The sequence below is a fragment of the Sceloporus occidentalis genome, unplaced genomic scaffold, assembly GCF_023333645.1.
Source record: "Sceloporus occidentalis isolate IW3139 unplaced genomic scaffold, rSceOcc1.0.p SCAF_2, whole genome shotgun sequence".
Taxonomy (NCBI): domain Eukaryota; kingdom Metazoa; phylum Chordata; class Lepidosauria; order Squamata; family Phrynosomatidae; genus Sceloporus; species Sceloporus occidentalis.
In genome coordinates this window covers 48942202-48962120 of record NW_028316982.1, presented here as the reverse complement: position 1 = coordinate 48962120, position 19919 = coordinate 48942202, and the positions used below count along the sequence as shown (strand labels likewise).

Here is a 19919-nt window from a genome sequence, read left to right as displayed (position 1 = left end):
ATTTGTAGTGTGTAGAACTCTCTCTATCTTCCATGTAAGAAAAACACATATTACAGTCTCTCTCATCACGAGATGCTATGAAATCTTTAGCATTTGTAAGTAAATCTATTTCATAGTATTTACAAAGGAAAACTTAAAGTGCATATCACTGTAAAAATAATGTAGCCTGACACCACTTTAAGTGCTATAGCTCCATCCTATGGAATCCTGGGATTTGTACTTTTGTGAGGCACCAGCACACTGTGGTAGAGAAGGCTAAAGAACTTGTAAAACTACAAATCCCGGAATTCCATAGGATGGAGCTATAGCACTTAAAGGATGATAGTTAAAGCTGTGTCAAACTGCATTAATTCTGCAGTGTGGTGGCAGTCTAAGCCTGCTTTATTTCTCTGCTAGACTCTTTGTGTGAGGGATAGTGATGTAAAGTTGGTTGCTGCTCAACTTTTAACTGCAAACACTAATTATTCAGCTGGTGAGATAAGCTACTATCATTCACATTCGTGTACACTAGTAATGACCTTGACAACTACTCAGAACCCAATAGTCTCCCTATCCTCTATCACTAAAGACCAAGGTACATTTTTAATATACAGCAGGTACAGGAATCATGCAGCTCTCTAGATGTGGATGGTCTGCAAAGCCCAGTATTCCTTACTATAGGCTATTGTTGCAATTTAACAATTTTTGGTCCAACACAAGGTGCTTGCTCATTTTACTTAATGTCAGTGTTGTGATTTGTGGGAACCTTTTTAAAAATTGGAAATCTGCATGTGAAGTCTGAACTGATACAGTCTGCTCTATTTATTCTAGGACCCTACAGCCTCAGGAATTTTGTTTCCTGCGTCAAGATCTATCTCCAGGGGAGAGATTTGAGGAACATCATCCTCTGCTTTGAATGCCGCACAGTGAATGATTTTGGCAGAAATTTGGAAAGTAATGAAGGGATTGAGGTATGATCAGAGCATATCAAGGGGGCAGGTTCTACAATAGTCAAGTGCTTGTTTGCAACAGTTGCTTGTGAAATCATGTGGGAAGGTGGGCAGAGCAGCACAGAGAACGGTTTTTTTAAAAAAAAAAACCTACAGCTGTGTAGCAGCCACTGAATATGTGTCCCAGGCTAATGTGGTTAAAGTGTTGAACTAGGACTCCAGGACATAAGTGTTCAAATCCTTGCTTAGCCACAGAAGCCCACTGTATGACCTTCGGCAGGAGGAGGAAGGCAATGGTAAACCTCCTCTGAATAAATTTTGTCAAGAAAGCCATAGAATAGGGTAACCATAAGTCACTTGTAGGCTCATAACAATAATAACAAAGAAGCCACTGACATCTAAAAATTAATGGCAGCTGCCATCAGTCTTCTTTTGAAAATGAAACAACAGCACCTGTTAAAAATGAAAATATGATGGGATAACACTGTCTAATGTTGCTGTTTATTTATTTATACTATTTATTGCTACTTGAAAGGTGCAAGTTAACCAAACAAGACTTCATTCCATACAGAAGAGAATCTCAACAGCAGGTTTACCACATGCTACAGAGCAATATATTTATTGCTATTTATTCCTCCTCAAGGACCAATTTTTTTTTCATTTTTACTGACATTAAAACAAGGCTTTATGTTTTACAAGGAAACCACTCTGCTGTTTTAGGCCATCATAACAGCTTGGTTGGCTCCAGCATTTTAAACTATTTATCCAGATATAGTAATAAATATTTTCAACTGCCTCACTTGTTGCAGGACCATGGCCACTAGGTTGTTACTGATTTTTTTTTTTTAAAAAATAGTAATATGTGACATGGCATTCGGCTGAAGATGTTAACTTGATTAATGATTTTCTTTTAATGGACATGACTTAGCCAATGCCTGAAACTGCCAATGAGCAATATTAATTGCCTAACTGAGTGGAGGGAGAACTATAAGAACTCGTGCCAATCTCCTGTCCATCTCCAGTGCAGACAGGACCAATATAGAGTGGTACAGTTCTTATGATTCAAGGTGTAATTTATTATGGGCACACCATTTTGACAAACACTTGGTTTTTAAAAGGATTTGTTCCTGTGGAACAGTGAGCCACCAAATCCACAAAGAAGACATCTTAAGACTCATGCCCCCCTCATCTTTAATGTATGAAAATAAGGTCACATGGTCTCCCTGCAAACACTCCCCCCCCCCACTTACATTGGAAGCATGTAATACAAATACCCATACATCCCAAATTTTTGGCATGATTTTCAGACTGTATCTTTGCATGAAGCCAAGCATAAAGGCAGCACTACATCCCTTTTTGCCTTTTGCCTTTAAGTCTTGAAAAAAGCTTAGTCAACATTTTCAAATGATTAAAGACTAGGGTTGCAGGAATTAATTGATTAGACTGTGTGATTACAATTTAATGGCTTGTTCACGTATTCAAAGTGAAATTCTGATTCATTGGAGAAAGCCATCTTTATTCTAACACAGATCCTGGTCAGTTCTCTCTGCTAGTATATATTTTTTCCTTTCAAGACAGCAAGTAACCTCCATCAATTCCTGCCACCTGAAGAGTCTTCCAGATAGTGCATATATTTCCAATTTGGATATGGTTTTGCAATTGATTCAGAGATTGGAGAAACTGCTTTATGGACTTTTTGGAAATGTAATTCTTCCAGGGGTTGTTCTGATGAAAGGCCAGTAAGATTCATTAGAATAAACAGGGCCACATGGTTTCGCTTATGCAGTGAAACAGACAAGGTTACAACCCACCCTCTCTTTAAATTAGGGGCGTGCAATTGTGGCCATCCCACGGTTTTTGAACTGCAACTTCCAGAATCTTTCACCACAGGAAATGTTGGCTAAGACTGATGGGATATATAAACTGATGGGCCACAGCAACTCATCCTTGTTCTAAACAAATCTGTACTGAATTCAGCATTGACAGTCTTAGCTGCTGAGGGAATCTTCTGATAGTCTGTGGCCCGTTACAAACGGGCCAGAAAGTACGCGTGGAGCGCGTACTAGGGTTAGAAAGGGGCAGTGCTTCCGCACCCCCTAACCCTAGTGCGCGCTCTGTGCTCACAAAATGGCGGCGGCCGTTCCACACGGCCACCGCCATGACGACGTCACAACCGCGCCACCTCTATATGGGGCAGCACGGACGTGACGTCCTCGCTCCGCACCAGGGCACTTAGTGTGCCCTTAGCACGGAGCAGGAAGGAGCTCCGTTTCGGAGCTCCTTCCTGGTTTGGTCCACTGGGCGCAGCCTTCACCCGGCTGCGCCCAGCGGACCAAAGGAGAAAGGGGCCAAGCGGCCCCTTTCTCCTCCTCCCCGCCGCCACGGGGTGTCCTTGGGGCTTGAAGCCCCAAGGAACCCCTTTCTAGGCTGCGGGGAAGGGGCCTTTTGCCGCTTCCCCGCAGCCTGAAAAGCGGCGTATCGGGGCCTCAGTGGCTGCCGCTCTGGACGCTGAGGCCCCGATACCCCGGGGAAAGGGGTGGGTGCAGCCCGCCCAAAACGGGCAGTCTGTAACCCGCCCGAGATTCTACAGTATAACACTGTAAGAATTCTTATACATGGGATACTTACTCAGTGCCAAATTAGAATCACATGAGAGGTACTTGGGTTCTGTCTCTTACATAAGAACAGTGACTCTGACACAGTCATAACACACTACATATATGACTTTATCCTACAATATAGCCTTTTTGTACCACATCACATTGCAGACACATGACTGTATCACTGTGTGTTCCTTCACATGAAAGTCCTTGCACATGGAGAACTAGCACGTAAGGTAAAATGCTAGGATTAAGTCTATTTTCCTCAAATATTTTTTTTAAACTTGGGCTAATGTTGCTAACACAAAATGGGTATAAACTGAAAGCAGGAGACTCACTGACCTATGTTGAATATTATGAAGTATAAAGAAAAGATGAGCACATTTTCTCTCTTTTTTTAAAAAAATTGTTTAATACAAGTTTCTCATTGACTAATAGTTACCAGTAGAATTAGTCCTTTAAAAACAATTAGTATTAAAATAGATTTTCCCCAGAGTTTGGAAAACATTCTTTGCTCAACTAAAACTCCTGGTGGTTGTGCTGGCTGGGCGATTCTGGGAACTGTAGTCCAAAAAGTATCCTTTCTGAGCTATGGCATTACTGTTACACTCATACAAAGGAGTTAACTGGATGGTGGTAATGCTAAGAACAATAGATGTTTTCTTGGTGTTCTGTTTATCATAATCTGGTGCATCAAAGCTTGGCTACAACTAACAGGACTCTTGGAGGAAGGCTGCATAAAGGATGTAGCTGTGCCTGTCTCACTTTACCGTTCTGGACCCAAGCCAGCTGGGTGATTGTGACAGTATTCCTCATAACATCTCTTCAGTTGCCGATGGTAACATCACGCTTTTATAATCAAAGTTCGGTTGATTGACTGTATATTCTATGAGACAGCTGGTTTCAAAGGGATTTAAACATTACTCCCTCTAAACATTAAAGTAAAATCCACCAATATTGTCCTCTGAAACAACTGACTGTACTTCATTCACTTAGTGTGCACAGTCGTATATCACAGCAAAGCTGGGGCTGTATTTGAAGTCCCTCAAACAGATGTCATTCCATTTTTGTCTGAACACTGAAGATCTATTTGAGACACACCATGGGAACATCTGCTACACCATGGAGTATAGTGGCTGAAGCAAACACTTTACTTTTCTGGCCTAAATTTCAGTTAAGCACAGCAGCTTACGAAACATGTCAGCTTCTACCCTCTGCATCAGGCTTTGTTATTCCTTGTCCACTGAACCCAGACGTATTGTCTTCTCACCCAGTCAGCAGACTTAAAAAAAATAAAGGGGTGGGGGGAGGAACTGTGCTCATGTCATCCTTAAAACAAACTATTGGACGCACCTGAAATCATGCCCAGAAGCCTACAATGGAAGTTGGCAGCTTTGATAGGAGAAGCAGGGACTGTGAGGGGGAAAGCAACCCTCCAGGTGCTAGAGCTGTTACAGCCCAATAGAAGTCTTTACTTCCCCGAGGCAGCTATCTGTCAGGTTTAATCTCCCTGAGTTCTGGAATGTGCTTTTGATAGACACCATGCCCCATTTCAGTTAAATCATAACTATTGAGAAAGAAGCTGCTACTCACTGTGTGAGGAATGAATTGCCTCTTTGCTAGGGTTTGATTCCTGTTGAAAGCAGCAGCCAGATAATCTTAAATCACTTTCTTGTTGTTTGTGTTTTCTAAAGGTAGATTTCCTCACCTCTTCCTCCTTCTCTCACAACATACAAACAGCAGGACTGCTCAAGGCTTCCTATCACCTCCTTTCCAAGAGGAATAAAAGGCCTTTGTTCTGAGGGTTGTTTACTTCTCCTGCATAAGCCTCAGACATACTACTCTGTGGGGCAACATGCTGTGTTTGTCAAGTTCAAAAAAAGGGGGAGGGGCTTCTCAAACAACCACAGCAGAAAAAAGCAAGACAGATTCATAGAAATGATTCTGAAGTTTCTTCTCAGTCACTGAGCCAATTTCCTTTTTGTTCAACATGGTTTTTATGGATGTTTCAAACTACAGACTGCTTTTCTTACCTTCAAAATGTGCCTGTCTGTTGTTAAGGACTGTGAAAGCAGTGGTACGTAGGGATAAATTTCAATATACAAGTGGTCACCATGACACTCCTCACAGCCATGCCCCAGTGAAGGCTCCAAAAATGTAGGGAGTGTGTCAATTCATCTCTATCTGTCTGGTGTGTGTTTCTTATATGCATACAAACATAAAACAAACAGAAAAAACAGCAAGGATAATGGAATATCTCATGCAATAGAATCAGCAGAGTGTCACTGAGTAATGAGCTGATAATGAGGGATAGGCGAAGATGTCATTGTCCCCATTTGTGAAAATGTCCCAGTGTACTGACCCTGAGAGATCTGGTTTTGTTACAATAATGTGTGCAAGTGTACATTTTTAGAAAATGCATGTTTCATAAAATTGCATAATAAACATGATGACAAATAATCCTCTTTATGTACTCCCCACCGTATACATCTTCTAGTATAAATATTTGACATGGCCTTGAAAGCTGCTTAGTCTAAATAAAGAGGCTGATTATTTTATTACAGATCTTTGGATGAACAGATTGTTGGCCCACACTAAAGCCATCCTAGCCCTCTATGATAATGGAGAGTCATCATGCAGTATTGCCTTGAGACTGGTTGGCTCTTAATGAGTGAATGAGTATTGGGATATACCATAGAGGAAGTCTTTGCATTTTCCTGAATCTTATCTGTATTCTAAATTGTGCTTTGTACAGGTGACCTATAAAGCTCTGAATGATTTGAGGCGAAGATATCTGAAAGCCTGCCTCCTTTCATGGGAGAATGCCAGAAATATGAAATCTTCAGAGGAGGCCCTGTTGCATGTTCCAACACCTTGGAGATTATCGCACTGCGTTCTGAGACCGTTCTCATCACGTGATGAGAACGGAACACATTTGAGTATACCGCACGTATGTGTTCCAATCGGGTTCTCAGAACGTTTAAATGTGTTCCACATGTGTTCCAGGAGGGTACAGATTGAATGTGTTCCCAGAGAGCTGAAACGTGATGAGAACGTTCCAACAGAGGTGTGTGCGGTATTCTTATCCGTTCTCAAATCCGTTCTCTCATTCCTCCGTCTCCTGATTGGCTGAAAGAATGACAGGCAGGGAGGCAGGCAGGCGAGCGACTGCAGTGAGGGAAGGTGTGTGTGTCGGGGGGGGAAGAAGGAGGGAGGGAAGGGAGGAAAGTTGGGACAAGTGAGAGAAGAGGAAAGGAGGGAAAGAGAGAGAAAGAGAGAGGGAAACAGGGGGGCCAGAGCAGGGAGCAAGAGGGAGAGGGTCTGGCTGCTTCTGTGGGGGGGGGGGGTTCTGGTGTCATGTCCAGCGGGGCTCCTGTGCTGGCAGCCTGCAGGAAACAGGGATGGCAGGGATGCCCAGGACCTTCTCCTCCTTCCTTCCAGGAAAGAACCCACAAAAGCTCCTCTGTTTGGAGCAACACACAAAAGCAAGCAAACAACTCCCAGAATTCCATAGCAAAGAGCCAGACAAGAATTAAAGCGGGGAGGGAAGCTCACAGGCCCCACCTGGAATATTGTGTCCAGTTCTGGGCACCACAATTCAAAAAGGACATTGAGAAACTGGAGGGTGACTAAAATGGTGAAGGGTCTGGAAACCTTGCCCTATGAGGAACGCCTTAGGGAGCTGGGGATGTTTAGCCTGGAGAAGAGACGATTAAGAGGTGATATGATAGCCCTGTTTAAATATTTGAAGGGATGTCACATTGATGAGGGAGCAAGCTTGTTTTCTGCTGCTCCAGAGACTAGGACCCGGAGCAATGGATGCAAGCTCCAGGAAAAGAGATCCCACCTCAATATTAGGAGGAACTTCCTGAGAGTAAGGGCTGTTCGACAGTGGAACACACTCTTTCCTCAGAGTGTAGTGGAGTCTCCTTCCTTGGAGGTCTTGAAGCAGAGGCTGGATGGCCATCTGTTGGGGATGCTTTGATTGTGATTTCCTGCATGGCAGAATGGGGTTGGACTGGATGGCCCTTGTGGTCTCTTCCAACTCTATGATTCTATGATTCTATGAAGGCACACATTACATGCGCACACACACAGGAGGCAAAAGGGTGACAAGCAGCCAAAATGGGGAATTGGGATGACAGCAGAGGACTCTTCTTTTCTAACCGGTTTAAAGAGCTGCTATGGCTGCCGGGGCTCTGCCATTGGCCCAGTCCCTCCCTGGCAACTTGCTTTCCTTCGGCTTGAAGAGACCTGCATGGAGCTCCTCCTTCTTCCCAGCCTTGCAAAGGAGGTTTGGGATGTAACTTGCAAGGCTCATCTCTCCCCATTTCTCTTTCTCCCTGCCTTCCTCCCGATCCCTCCTTCTTCCCTCCCTTCCCTCCCTCCTTCTTTCCCCCCTCTCTCTCACACCCCCCCCTTCCCTCACTGCAGTCGCTCGCCTGCCTGCTTCCCTGCCTCCCTGCCTGTCATTCTTTCAGCCAATCAGGAGACAGAGGCGGCCTTGGTGGAATATGTTCTCGGAACGGTTTCAAGAAAAAGGAATCGCTGTGCGGTAAAATGCCGTTCTGATCATGTTCTGATCACGTTCTGATCACGTTCTAGTTTGCTAATGCAGTAATATCTGTTCCAGGAACGTTCTTATCACGTGATGATACGGAATGTTCTCAGAACGCAGTGCGATAATCTTCCTTGTGAAAGTTAGGTTCGTGGGTAAACATAATAGGGCTTTCAAAGTAGCGGTGCCTTGACTGGAGACAGTGGCATCACTAGGGGGTGCAGTAGTGTGGTCCACACTGGTTGACATCCTAGTCCCGCTTCCCTGCAGAGGCAATGGTTCCTCACAAGGAGCTGCCGCCACCACAGAAAAGGACAAGGCTGAGTGCCCCTGGCCCTGATTTCCTGAAGTGCAGGTTCCTTATGAGGAGCCACTGCCACTGTGGAGAAGGTCAAGGCCAAAGACCCCCAGCTTTGACTCCCTGCGGTGGCAGCGATTCCTCATGAGCAGCCCCCACCACCACGGAGAAGGATAAGGTCGGGGCATTTGGACCTGCTTCTCTATGGTGGCACCAGTTCCTCATGAGAAGTTGCCACCATCGCAGGGAAGGACAAGGCTGAGGCCACCCTGTCCTTTTTCCCTGCAGTGGCAGTGGTTTCCTTATGAGAAGCCGCCACCACCTCAGGAAAAAAGGCCAGGTGCCCCTACCCTGCTTCCCTGTGGCACTTGCATTTCCTCATGAGGAACCACCACTGCTGCAGAAAACAGGAAGGCCAAGTGCCTCCATCCCTGCTTGCTCGCAGTTGTGGTGATCTCCTCATGAGATGGCAAAGAAGAAGGGGTGAGCATGGCCTTTTAGCCACACACCCTGGCAACCCTGCCTCTTGTACCAGGTGGCATTGGGAGTGGCAACACCATTCACTGTAGATCTTCCTACCCAAGGAAGCTAGGCTGGCCCCATCTCTTTTAAGCTTCTAGTGGGTAGCCAAAACAGTGCTGTTTCACATGGCATTCACTGTCTGAAACTGCTGTTTTAATGGTTTTAAAACTGTATACTAGGATTGTTTTTAGACTGTTTTAAGGAGCCTTTAAACAGTATTTTAATGTGTTTTATAAATCTTTTTATCTTTGTACAGTGCGCTCGTGTTATACACGACTTCCAGCATACGCTGGAAGCCTGCACAGGAAGAAGTCTTGGCGTGCCAGGAAGAAGTAATGGGGTGTGCGCTGTGTGCGCGCGCCCCATGGAGTGCCACATGCATGAGCCCCATTACTTTTAATGGGGCTTGAGCATATGTGTTTTATGTGTTTATGTGGGGTGGGTGGGTCCAGAATGGATCCGTCACGTAAGCAAGGGTGCACTGTACTGTTTTAATTGGTTTTTATTTGTTCATCATCTTGGGAATCCTTGGGAGCTGGGAGGCAATACAGAAATACTTCAAACAAATGGCTCTAGTCAGCCCTGTTGTCATAGTGGTTAAATGCCTGTACTGCAGCCACTCACTGCAGAAACCAGGGAAACCTATGCAGTCTTTCTGTTACTGAATAGATCAGAACAGGAAAATTATGGCATGTGTTTGATGTTCTAGAGCAGTGATTCCCAAATTCTGGTCCTTCAGAGCCCTGGAGCCCTGGTGGTGCAGTGGTTAAATGCTTGTACTGCAGCCATTCACTCAAGACCACAAGGTTGCGAGTTCAAGACCAGCAAAAGGGCCCAAGCTTGACTCAGGCTTGCATCCTTCCGAGGTCGCTAAAATGAGTACCCAGACTGTTGGGGGCAAATTAGCTTACTTGCTAATTAACTTACTTGCTGTTCACCGCTATGATCTTTGGAAAAGTGGTATATAAATAAAACAAATTATTATTATAACATTCCATTAATTTTGTTTCTACATTTAAAGAAAAAAAGTTGGAAAAATTATTCTGAAATATCTTCTCTGAAATATAATTTCTATAGCCCAGTGAAAAATCTCTCAGGAGATCTTTTTTACATTATTGTCTTGATTCCTTCACTCCTAAATCTTTCATATTAATCATTGGAGTAATATATTAGAACCCTCTATGCAAAGACTGCAATGAAGAATGTAGTGTCTATGAAATCGAATGTTAATTTAAACAAAGCAATATTTGTTTGGTTTTGAAATCTGAGGCATGAGTGGTGAAAAAATCACAATAATTTATTGATAGTCAGATTGTTAATCTTTAGGTCATGACAACTTCCAACATAATCTTCCTTCCTTTTACCATCTGAATTAGTGATTGAGTTTCAAGTGAATGCTTAACTGTTCAAATAAAATGCCATAGTCATGATTTCAGTTGTCTTCTCTGCCTATTCATTCACTAGTTTGCAGCTAACATCAAATACATTTGCAGACAGCCTGCTAAAAATACACACTTACATAATTTACAACAAAAGAGCTTACAAATAAAACTAAATAGTCTGCCTTGTTTCATTTTACAAACGACCCAAATTGTTCAAGAAATCAGAATTAGTTTTTTAATTACATGTTAACATTTTTCTTAAAAGAACTAAATAATGTTGAAAAAACCAAGTGTCCCACCTCCCAGCTAAAGGTCAGCTGTCTCTCAGTCTGTGTAACTAAATGGCACCCAAGTGTTTGGGAAGAGCATAATTCAACAAGATTAAATTAGGGAAAGAGAGGAAGGGGGGAGATTTTAGGTCTTAACAATTGAGCTTTGATTAATGTCATACCAGCAGCCTTGTTCTGCTCAATTGCATAGCTCCTCATTGTCATTTCCTATTGAGAAACTCTTGTTTTATTCATTGGTTTGGGGTTGCACCCCACAGTGTCTGTCTGCAAGCAGAAAGGAGGCTGCTGGTAGAACAGATTCCATCTGTACTTGCAACCCTCTATGTGCCCCCTAATTTGCTCCAAGAGGGCCCACTGTGGAAGTGGAAGTGTATTTACATAACTCTGGATGGAGCTGAAAGCTACCATAGTGTGTAGGGTAAATTCTGATCTTTATGAACCTCTTTGATATCACACTGTAAATCAAAGAGAACCTTAATTTTAGTCGCATGAATGAAATCTAAAACATCTGAAGCATTAAGAGCCATTATCTTAGAGATATTAGTGCATTGCTGTTTGTGTTGTCGCATAATTATTTTTATTTCTTTACACTTCTGTGTATGGCCCAGCTTCTTAATTAGCTGAGTTCAAATTTCTGAGTAAAACCAAACAATTCCAAATGATTCATTTGCAAACACCTAAAAAATCTGCCTAAACCTAGGTGCCTAGTCATACTTGCGCACTGAAGAGAAACAACATTTTTAGGCCAAACTTTTTAGAACTTGCACCCCAATGAAATAGTTTACTTCCAATCAGATACACTGTAAAATATCATTGGAAAGATATTAAGAATTCTGTGGCTATTTATTACAGATGGCACAGATGAAGTGGTAATGTTTGGTCACTAACCAGCAGAGGGCACACCTTCCGCTTTCTGCTGATTTTAAAAAGAATTATAAGGAGAAAACAGGCAGTACTTGTTGCTTTTTTTGATATCAAAATAGTTATGTTTTTCCTAATTTACAAGACTGTAAACTGTGCAGCTGTTGAGATTAAGTTCAGCGCCCCCTTTGAAGTGGAACTTTTTTTAAAAAAAAATTCTCTAAAATTGCCTCACAAACTAACTAAATTAATGTAACAGTTAAACTTAGTGCAGCCATAAATGGTTGTTTGAAACTGTCTACCCAACTTGTAGGCAGCAAAACTGAGGGGACCACCAGCAGGAGAACCTCCTTTTCCAGACTCGGGGGGAGGTCTCACAGTAAGTGACGGCAGTAGAACAACAACTCTCTTGCCCGTTAAGCTTTTCAAGCGCTAGCAACTTGGCCTTGGTCTTCATTTTGCATACTTTATAATCTTTCCAACCCAGTGTTCATTCCAGAGCACAGTAAATGGGTGGGGAAGATGAAGACGTTCAAAAGGAAAAACTGGTGAGAAATATATGCAGCAAAGACTTCAAAGTGACCTTCTATTATCCCAGGGGATGAAAAAAAGAAACATATCTGAAACACTCTCAGAATACAGGTCTGACAGACATTTACAGATTTTGACTCAGTTCTAATGCTCAACGCAGAGGGTATTTAGGCCTCTATGTGGTCTAGACAGAGACACAGATAACCAAGATGAAGCAGAATGCTCAGTATAGGGTTTGCAGAGGAAAATGAGGGCTGATATGGAAATATGTCAGCAGCTGAAGGCTTTTTGACCAACAAGATTCCTATCACACTTGAGTTACCAAACATGCTTCAGTATACACTCAGACTTTTGTTTATATTTCATTGCTATGACTATTCATTTTATTCTGCTTTATTGCTCTTTTATTCAAGTTTTGTATAAGTGCCCAGTGGGAGGGGACAATTTATAATTCTGTCAAATGAGTAAATATTGTTGAATTGGGACTGGAACTGCAAACCAAAACAGTATTTTATCCACTATGCTCAATTAAGGTCTGTTTACACAAGCAACTGTCTTCTGAAAAGGGTCTGATTCTAATTTCTCCTTTCAAAGCTGAATATGAGGTTGGACAAAAAGTCAACACCTTCCTAGGCTCTTAATTCACTGCTTTTGTCACATCAACAAGATAAGATGTGGTCTCACTGTGTCTCTCTCTTTTGTATATATAAATAGGGTAGCAGTTACTTCTCCCTAGTTAAATCAAGTTTCAGTAACCCTTCCTTCTCCCTTGTTTCATACAAACTAAACCCATTTAACAACAGAATAACATGAACAGTAGTGAAAGAGACAAACTATGACTGGAATCGGTAGGTGTAATATATGTAGCCATATAACTAGTTGGTATGACGGTGGTGGTAGAAGGGGAAAAAGTGTCAGAAAACAGGTTGCTTAAAATTGGCTTTTTGACAGATTTTAACAGACAGATTTTGTCTGTCCCTTGCTGTGGAACCTTGTTGTATAAGTGCAACTGCTAGTAGTTTAGTGTACCAGCAAGATTCCTGTCTATGTGTGATTTTAAAGAAAGCTTTATTTTCTAACTTCCTTGTCAACTGATGTCAGCTGTTCTTAAACTATAGTAGAAATTGTGGATGAACTGCTTAAGATTCTCAGTTATTGCTATAAAATTTAACCAAGAGCTAATGGTTCAGAGACCTTGTATAGCAACCACTTCGATTTTATTCATGATGTTATTTCATCAAGAACCATTTTCTATCTTTTAAACTATGTTTATCACAAGTTTTCTTGGAGGTAGGCGCTTATTAGAGCAGCCAGAGAAGTGAATATCCTGGTGTGCTTTGCACAAGCAATACCTGTATATTATTTATTTGAACAATGACACTTTTATGTAGAGGAAAGCCATACAAATTAACTGTTGCAAATTTGAGATTCCAGTTTAACCAAAGCTGTTTTGAATTTAACCCACAGGAATATATGATCTCTTCTAAGCATGCCAGGGGAAAAATGTTGTTAGCTTCATCTTTGTGTATTCAGTTTTCCAGCCCACTACTATCTATCTCGAGTAAAAATATCAGAGATGACTATTCAGTTCAGTGAGCCAATGGATTCCATCTAGCTTGATTTGTCTATGGATTGTGAAAAGATGTTTATGTACGTTTTTACTCTTATTCTCTTTATTCTTATTCTTATAGTCCCAAAACCACACACTAACTGTGTATCACTAGTAGGATGTAATATTCACTATGTAAAATTTTAGAACAGTGGTTTTCAACCTGTGGGTCACGGCCCCTTTGGGGGTCAAGCAACCCTTTCACAGGGGTCGCCTAAGACCATCAGAAAACACATATTTCTGATGGTCTCAGGAACCAATTTTATGGGTGGGGGTCACCACAACATGAGGAACTGTATTAAAGGATCGCGGCATTAGGAAGATTGAGAACCACTACTCTAGAATGATACAAACAACTTTTTATAATGAATCACTTATATATTATAGGAGATTATCACATGGGGATGAGAAATGGGATGCTCTCATCATTATCGCACAATTGTGCGAAGATTATCACATGACATCGCACTCATCCTGTACTTATTCCGTTAATAGCCTATAATCTTCCTGTAATATCTTATTAATGGTAAACTCCCGTGAATAGCTTATTACAGGATGATGACAGGATGATTATAAGCTATTAATGGGTAAGTACGGGATGAGCATGACGTTGTGTGATAATCTTTGCACAATTGCATGATAATGAGAGGAGCATTACATTTCTTTCCTGTTTCTTATCCCCATGTGATAATCTCCTTTAGTCTCAACATAATTTACTCAGTACATTTTGTTTTTAATGGTACAGTCGGCCTTCGCCTTACGCAGGGATCTGTTCCGGATCCCTCCGCATAAGGCGAATTCCGCCTATGGTCAAGCCCCATTGGAAACAATGGGGCTCGTGCACGGCGGCATGGTAGTGCGGCGGCGCGCGGGGCGCACGCGCCCATTCAATTGAATGGGACGCGCCGCCCCTTCTGCCCCGCGGCTTGAGTGCGTAAGCTCAAGTCCGCGTAAAGCGCACCCGCGTATGATGCGGGTGCGCTGTATTTTAGGGTGGGAGGGAGATTGGGGAACTAGGATCTATTATATCCTGTTATGCTTTTATCTATTGATAGTCATGTTTGATTTTATTGTTTTTGTTTGTTGTTATCTGCCTCGATCCAATACAGGGATGCATTCAATCCCTGAAAGTCGGGATTGTCTGTTGCTGGCCTGGATTGGCTGTATTGTCTAGTAGCCTTCTCTGAATACATTACAATCAGCACCATCTGGAAAGGCCCCTGACTGAACAAGCCAAGAGGGTGACAACCCAGGTATGATGCATTCGTTGCTCTGCTCATATGACACAAACTGGTGCCACAACTATATTGCAGCATCTATTCAGACAGGAAGTGAGTTGCTGCCAAGTGGAATGGCAAGATGCTGTAGGGTAGTATTGAACTTCTTTGTGCCACACAACTTGGCCTCTCCACCTCCTAAACCAGCCAGCTGTACTGCTGTCCTTCCAGGAAAGAATCAACTTGCCCACTGCAAGTAAGAATCAACTGTCTACCTGGATGTATTCTGTACATGGAATGGGGGAGATGCCATTTTGATGACTTTAGGCACTTGACCCAGACATGCTTATGTGGCTTCCATGGCAGTTGGGTAATGAACATCAGGGGTTGTCTGAACTTTAAAGGAGATATCTAAGGTATTGAACTTATTCTGAGAATAGGGTTGAACAATAGGGGTTGATTCCTTAAAGTTCAGTCAAAAAGAGCAGATCTGCTACACCACTGAAGGGAAGCCATCTGATGTTTTATGTCAAACACTGGATGAGCCAATAGTGTTAGTGGTCTGACTGCTGAGTTAGAATTCCAGGAGGGAGTTCAAATCTCTGCTTAGCCATGGAAACCTACTGGATGACCTTGGGTAAGTCATAGTCACTCAGCCTTAAAAGAAGACAAAGGTAATTCTCCTCTGAATAAACCTTGCCAAGAAAATCTTAGGATAGAGTCATCATACATTGGAGTAGACCTGAAGGTACATCAGAACAAGAAAGCTTATGTTAAATTCTCCAAGAACAAAGAATACTGTGAACATCTCAGACTGTGTATTGCAGATGCTGCACTCTGGGTGTGTACTATTATTTACTTATTTATTGAGCTTATTTATACCCTGATTCCAGCTCTATGAGGAGACTCTACTATGTCATAGAGTCTAAAATGTGTACTTTGGCATTAAACAATAAGCAATCTCACATACTGGGCACACATTTGCCTTCATGCCCTAGTGTTGTGCAGCCCAGCTCCAACATTCCTCTGCTAGTTTCAGCTTGTCTCTATCTGAAATATCTAGTAAGGCTGCAAAGAAGGAAAATATGGCATAAGTCCAATAGATCTCTCAAAAATCAGCTTGCTTACATCATATAGAAAACACTGATTGTGACAATAGCTAAGCAAGTAGAAAGAACCATGATGGGAATAGGGAACATCTTCACTGAGCCCAGGGCAACAGCTGAGGTTACAGCTGCTGCAAAGGAACAATGATTTATACATAATAGTTTGATAAAATAGTATTTTGCTTGTTCTACTGAAGGTACACATTACTTCATGACTTAGTTAAAATGTTATAAGAAATAGGTTCTGTATATGATATTTCTCAAACCATTGGGAAAACAAATATAAAAGAAATATGCAATTCCAATCAGTAATTTTAAGATAAACCCTAGACTTGTTTTGGAAAAAAACCCCAAAAAACTAAGTATCAGACAATCTGTCTGGTATGTTGTGTATTATATAGAACATTCTACTTTTAAGTACATCCAAGTCAAAAGGGTAGATTTATCTCAGTGTCCTACATTTGTAAATACAGGCAAACATAAGTTCACAGGTCCAAAACATTGAATTAACTAGTAATGGCATCAGCTGAAGACTATTTCTTTCCCAGTGAAATATGAATTTTCCATTACTCTAGATTGAAATACTTTTTAGATCAGGAGTGAGCAGCTTTGGTGGGCTGTGGTCCAAATCTTATCCCCTAGCATGCACCATACCACTCCCAGAATTGGCAAAATATGTACATAAAATGCCAAAGTCACCTATTCCCACTTTCCTTTCTTTTTCCTTGGTATAGAGGTTAAAAGTATTGGGGAGGTGTAACGTGTCCCCACCACCTCACAATTCTTTCCTTCTTTGTGACCCAATATACCTGTGGGTTTTTAAAGGTCAGTAGTGTGGATGGATGTTAAATCACAGGCCAAGAGAATAGTTAAACAAGAATAACAGTTTATTTTAACACAGAATAGGCAAAGGTAACTTTGACATGAAGTTGTTGCTATGCCTTCTTTTGTTACATATATATAAGTCTGGTTTTAACTTTCTAATAATAACTCAGCCACACAGGCTATACTATCACCCCAGAAATTAGGAAACCCGAACCCCTCTTCCTGAGTCTGGCTACACTGAGTCTCTCCTCTCTAGACTCTCTAGAACTAATACTGTCCCTCTCTGGACCTAACACTCACTATCTCCCCCACTGAACTCCAGCTTCATCCCTCAGGATTCCAAACCCTAACTGACTCAACCCCACTGCCAAGCAGAATCTTTAAACTCCTCAGCCAGCACCTGATTGGCTAGTGGATCTCTGGCTTCTGATTGGCTGGTTTGTAAGTCAGTTCGTCACAGGAGGGGTAGTAGTTGTGGCCACTTATGGAAGCCTTGAGAAGCAAACGAATAAGCAAACAAACAAAAACCTTGCTCAGTTTCTCCAGAAAAATTGTTTTTTGTGTGTTTGGAGCATAGGAGGCATGGAATGCAAAAGATGTCTGCACACCCCACTTTTGATTTATGTACTTATGTGTGTACACTTTGTGCTGGATACACCATCTAAATTGTGTGGGCATATGCACACTCACAATCCATGTGATACCCAGTCCCTTCCCATTTTGAGATGTCCAGATCGAATAGACTGTGTGTTCATGTATAGGTGATTAATTAAAGCTGGTCCAAGCAAACAGGAATAGCCTTGATTCCTGCTGGCATAGAATCTATAGATGCTACACTTTCCCCTGTTTTTGTCCAAAGGTATTTTGATGCATGTGTAGCTCTAGAACAGTGATTCCCAAACTCCTGTCTTCCAGGTGTTTTGGACTTCAGCTCCCAGACTCTCTGACCATTGGTCAAGATGGTTGACACTTGTGGGAACTGAAGTTCAATAGCAATAGCAATAGCAATAGCAATAGCAAGTACATTTCTATACCACTTATCAGTGCACTTAAGCACTCTCTAAGTGGTTTACAAAGTGTAATCTAATTGCCACCAACAATCTGGGTACTCATTTTAGCAACCTCCTCAGAAGGATGCAAGCCTGAGTCAAGCTTGAGCCCTTCACTGTTATTGAACTTGCAACCTTATAGTTTGTGAGTGAGTGGCTGCAGTACAGGGATTTAACCACTGCACCACCAGGGCTCCAGGGCTCTGGAGGACCAGAATTTGGGAATCACTGCTCTAGAACATCTAACACATGCTATAATTTTCCTGTTCTGATCTATTCAGTAACAGAAAGACTGCATAGGTTTCCCTGGTTTCTGGAAACCGGATTTATTTCTTTAGAGCCATGACACACAGCTTGACACTTTCCAATTTTTGCTTTACTGTCTGTTCGCTGAATTCTTTTTACTTCAGCTTCCACATAGAGTTTTGACAACAAACCAAGACTTTTCTATAGGTCTTAAGATCTGCTGTATATGTTTGTACAGAGTCCTTAGGGAAGAAGATTAATAACAAAACCAGCCATACAGAAGAGTGAGTAAAAATGTATTCACTTAAAAAATAAACAAACAATAAACTACATGGTACAGTAACTGGATTTTTCTTCCAAATTCCACTGCTGCCCAGTGTTTGGGTAGTTAACTCCTAGTTAACATCGCAAGTAAATGTGGATAAATAGTTAAGTGCAAAAGCACAGGTGATGGTGCCTAGTTTCCAGGACTAGGCCAGGCTGTATGTAGTTTGCAATGCTTACCATCAAAGTTCTTGTACTGGGCTGTCAAGATTACTTGCACTGAGCGCATGGCCTCTTTCAACATGCCTTCAAATTCACTTCTGCTCTTGTTGGCAAAGTTCTCTTCCATTTCACTGGTACAGCAAGTATAACCTTGTGGGCAGATCCTCAAGTGTTCCCCTGGGAGAAAAAAAAAGAAAGAAACAGTTTTACATACATACATCTGTATGAACAGTTTTTAAATTGTATTGTGCTTTTAAAATGTTGTATGCCACCTTGGATTCTATTTTGGAAGAAAGGCGGGAAATAAATAAATAAATGCCATCACAGAGTTACTAGGGTGTGAGTGAGAGTGAGAGAATGTGCAGCAATCGTTAAAGGGTTGCTAATCCATTCCTGAAGGATTACTAATCCACTCTTTATCAAGGGAAAATCAGCAGCCACAGCTTTACCACATAGGTGGGCAAAGTACAGTCCACTTTTTCAATGGTCCCCTCTATTTTTAAAAATCTATTAATTTTTTAAAAAGCAAAACATATTTTCGCTCCACATTCTGTAGGTAATTTGGGGTGGGCCTTTACACATTTTGCATGCACACAGGGCTGTTTCGGGGCCAAAATGCTATTTTTAAACCAGAAAATAAATTGGATATCAACATTTTTTTAAAAAAAAAGTTTAAAATGTTTCAGTATTGCTGTTTTTTTCTAAAGGAGGCCTGGCGTTATATATGTGCATGTTCAGCCATTCAAGATCTTGCAGGTGGCCAATGCAGCCTTTCAGCCACTAGGAGAATCCCACACTTGGTCTACACCTAGAAATAAACCTCAGACTGTTCCTCCTATTCACTTGCTGACAGGAATTTTCTTCAATAAATTCAATCAGTGAAAAACATATCTTGTCTGCCCATACCCTAAAATAATCTAATTACAAAGAAGTCAATGCGTACAATATAATTTTACTGTATTGTGATCATAACAATGCTGCCTGGTCTTTTATGGAATGGCTGCTTTTTATGTCACAGCTGAGTTGCAGTGTATATTGAAACCCATGTCTCATCTTGTCTGTTTTGTCTCAGCAGTTCTGCAAATGGAGAGGCTGCCTTCAGAATCTGTAAGGGCTCCTCCCAGGCACACACCTTTCAGCACTCAGAGCTTTAAGGCTCCTGTTCTTGGAGATGATGAATATGTTTTGTACTCTAAATCACTCTGTAAACTGCGGAGCTGGTGAAAACACTGTCAGTGATATTTCAGATTGGCTGGATAGATAAGTACTCAATATTTGGCAGCAACGAGGTAATAGCATAGACCTGTCTAGAATCACTTTTCTCTGTGCCCCAACAGGAACACCAGACTGCAAGTTCAGTGCTCTGTATCCCAAGGGACCCTGTATTGCCTCCTTCTTGCTTCTTCCTAA

The 19919-nt window shown here is 41.8% G+C and overlaps 1 protein-coding gene across 1 annotated transcript in view; it reads right to left on the bottom strand.

The window, feature by feature from the left end:
* GPC1 (glypican 1) overlaps positions 1–19919 on the bottom strand; it is a 272169-nt gene that overhangs the window by 107220 nt on the left and 145030 nt on the right. The window contains exon 2 of the mRNA XM_089509286.1: positions 18528–18686. Within this exon, the coding sequence (XP_089365412.1) occupies positions 18528–18686 (159 nt within the window). The remainder of the gene's footprint in view (positions 1–18527; positions 18687–19919) is intronic.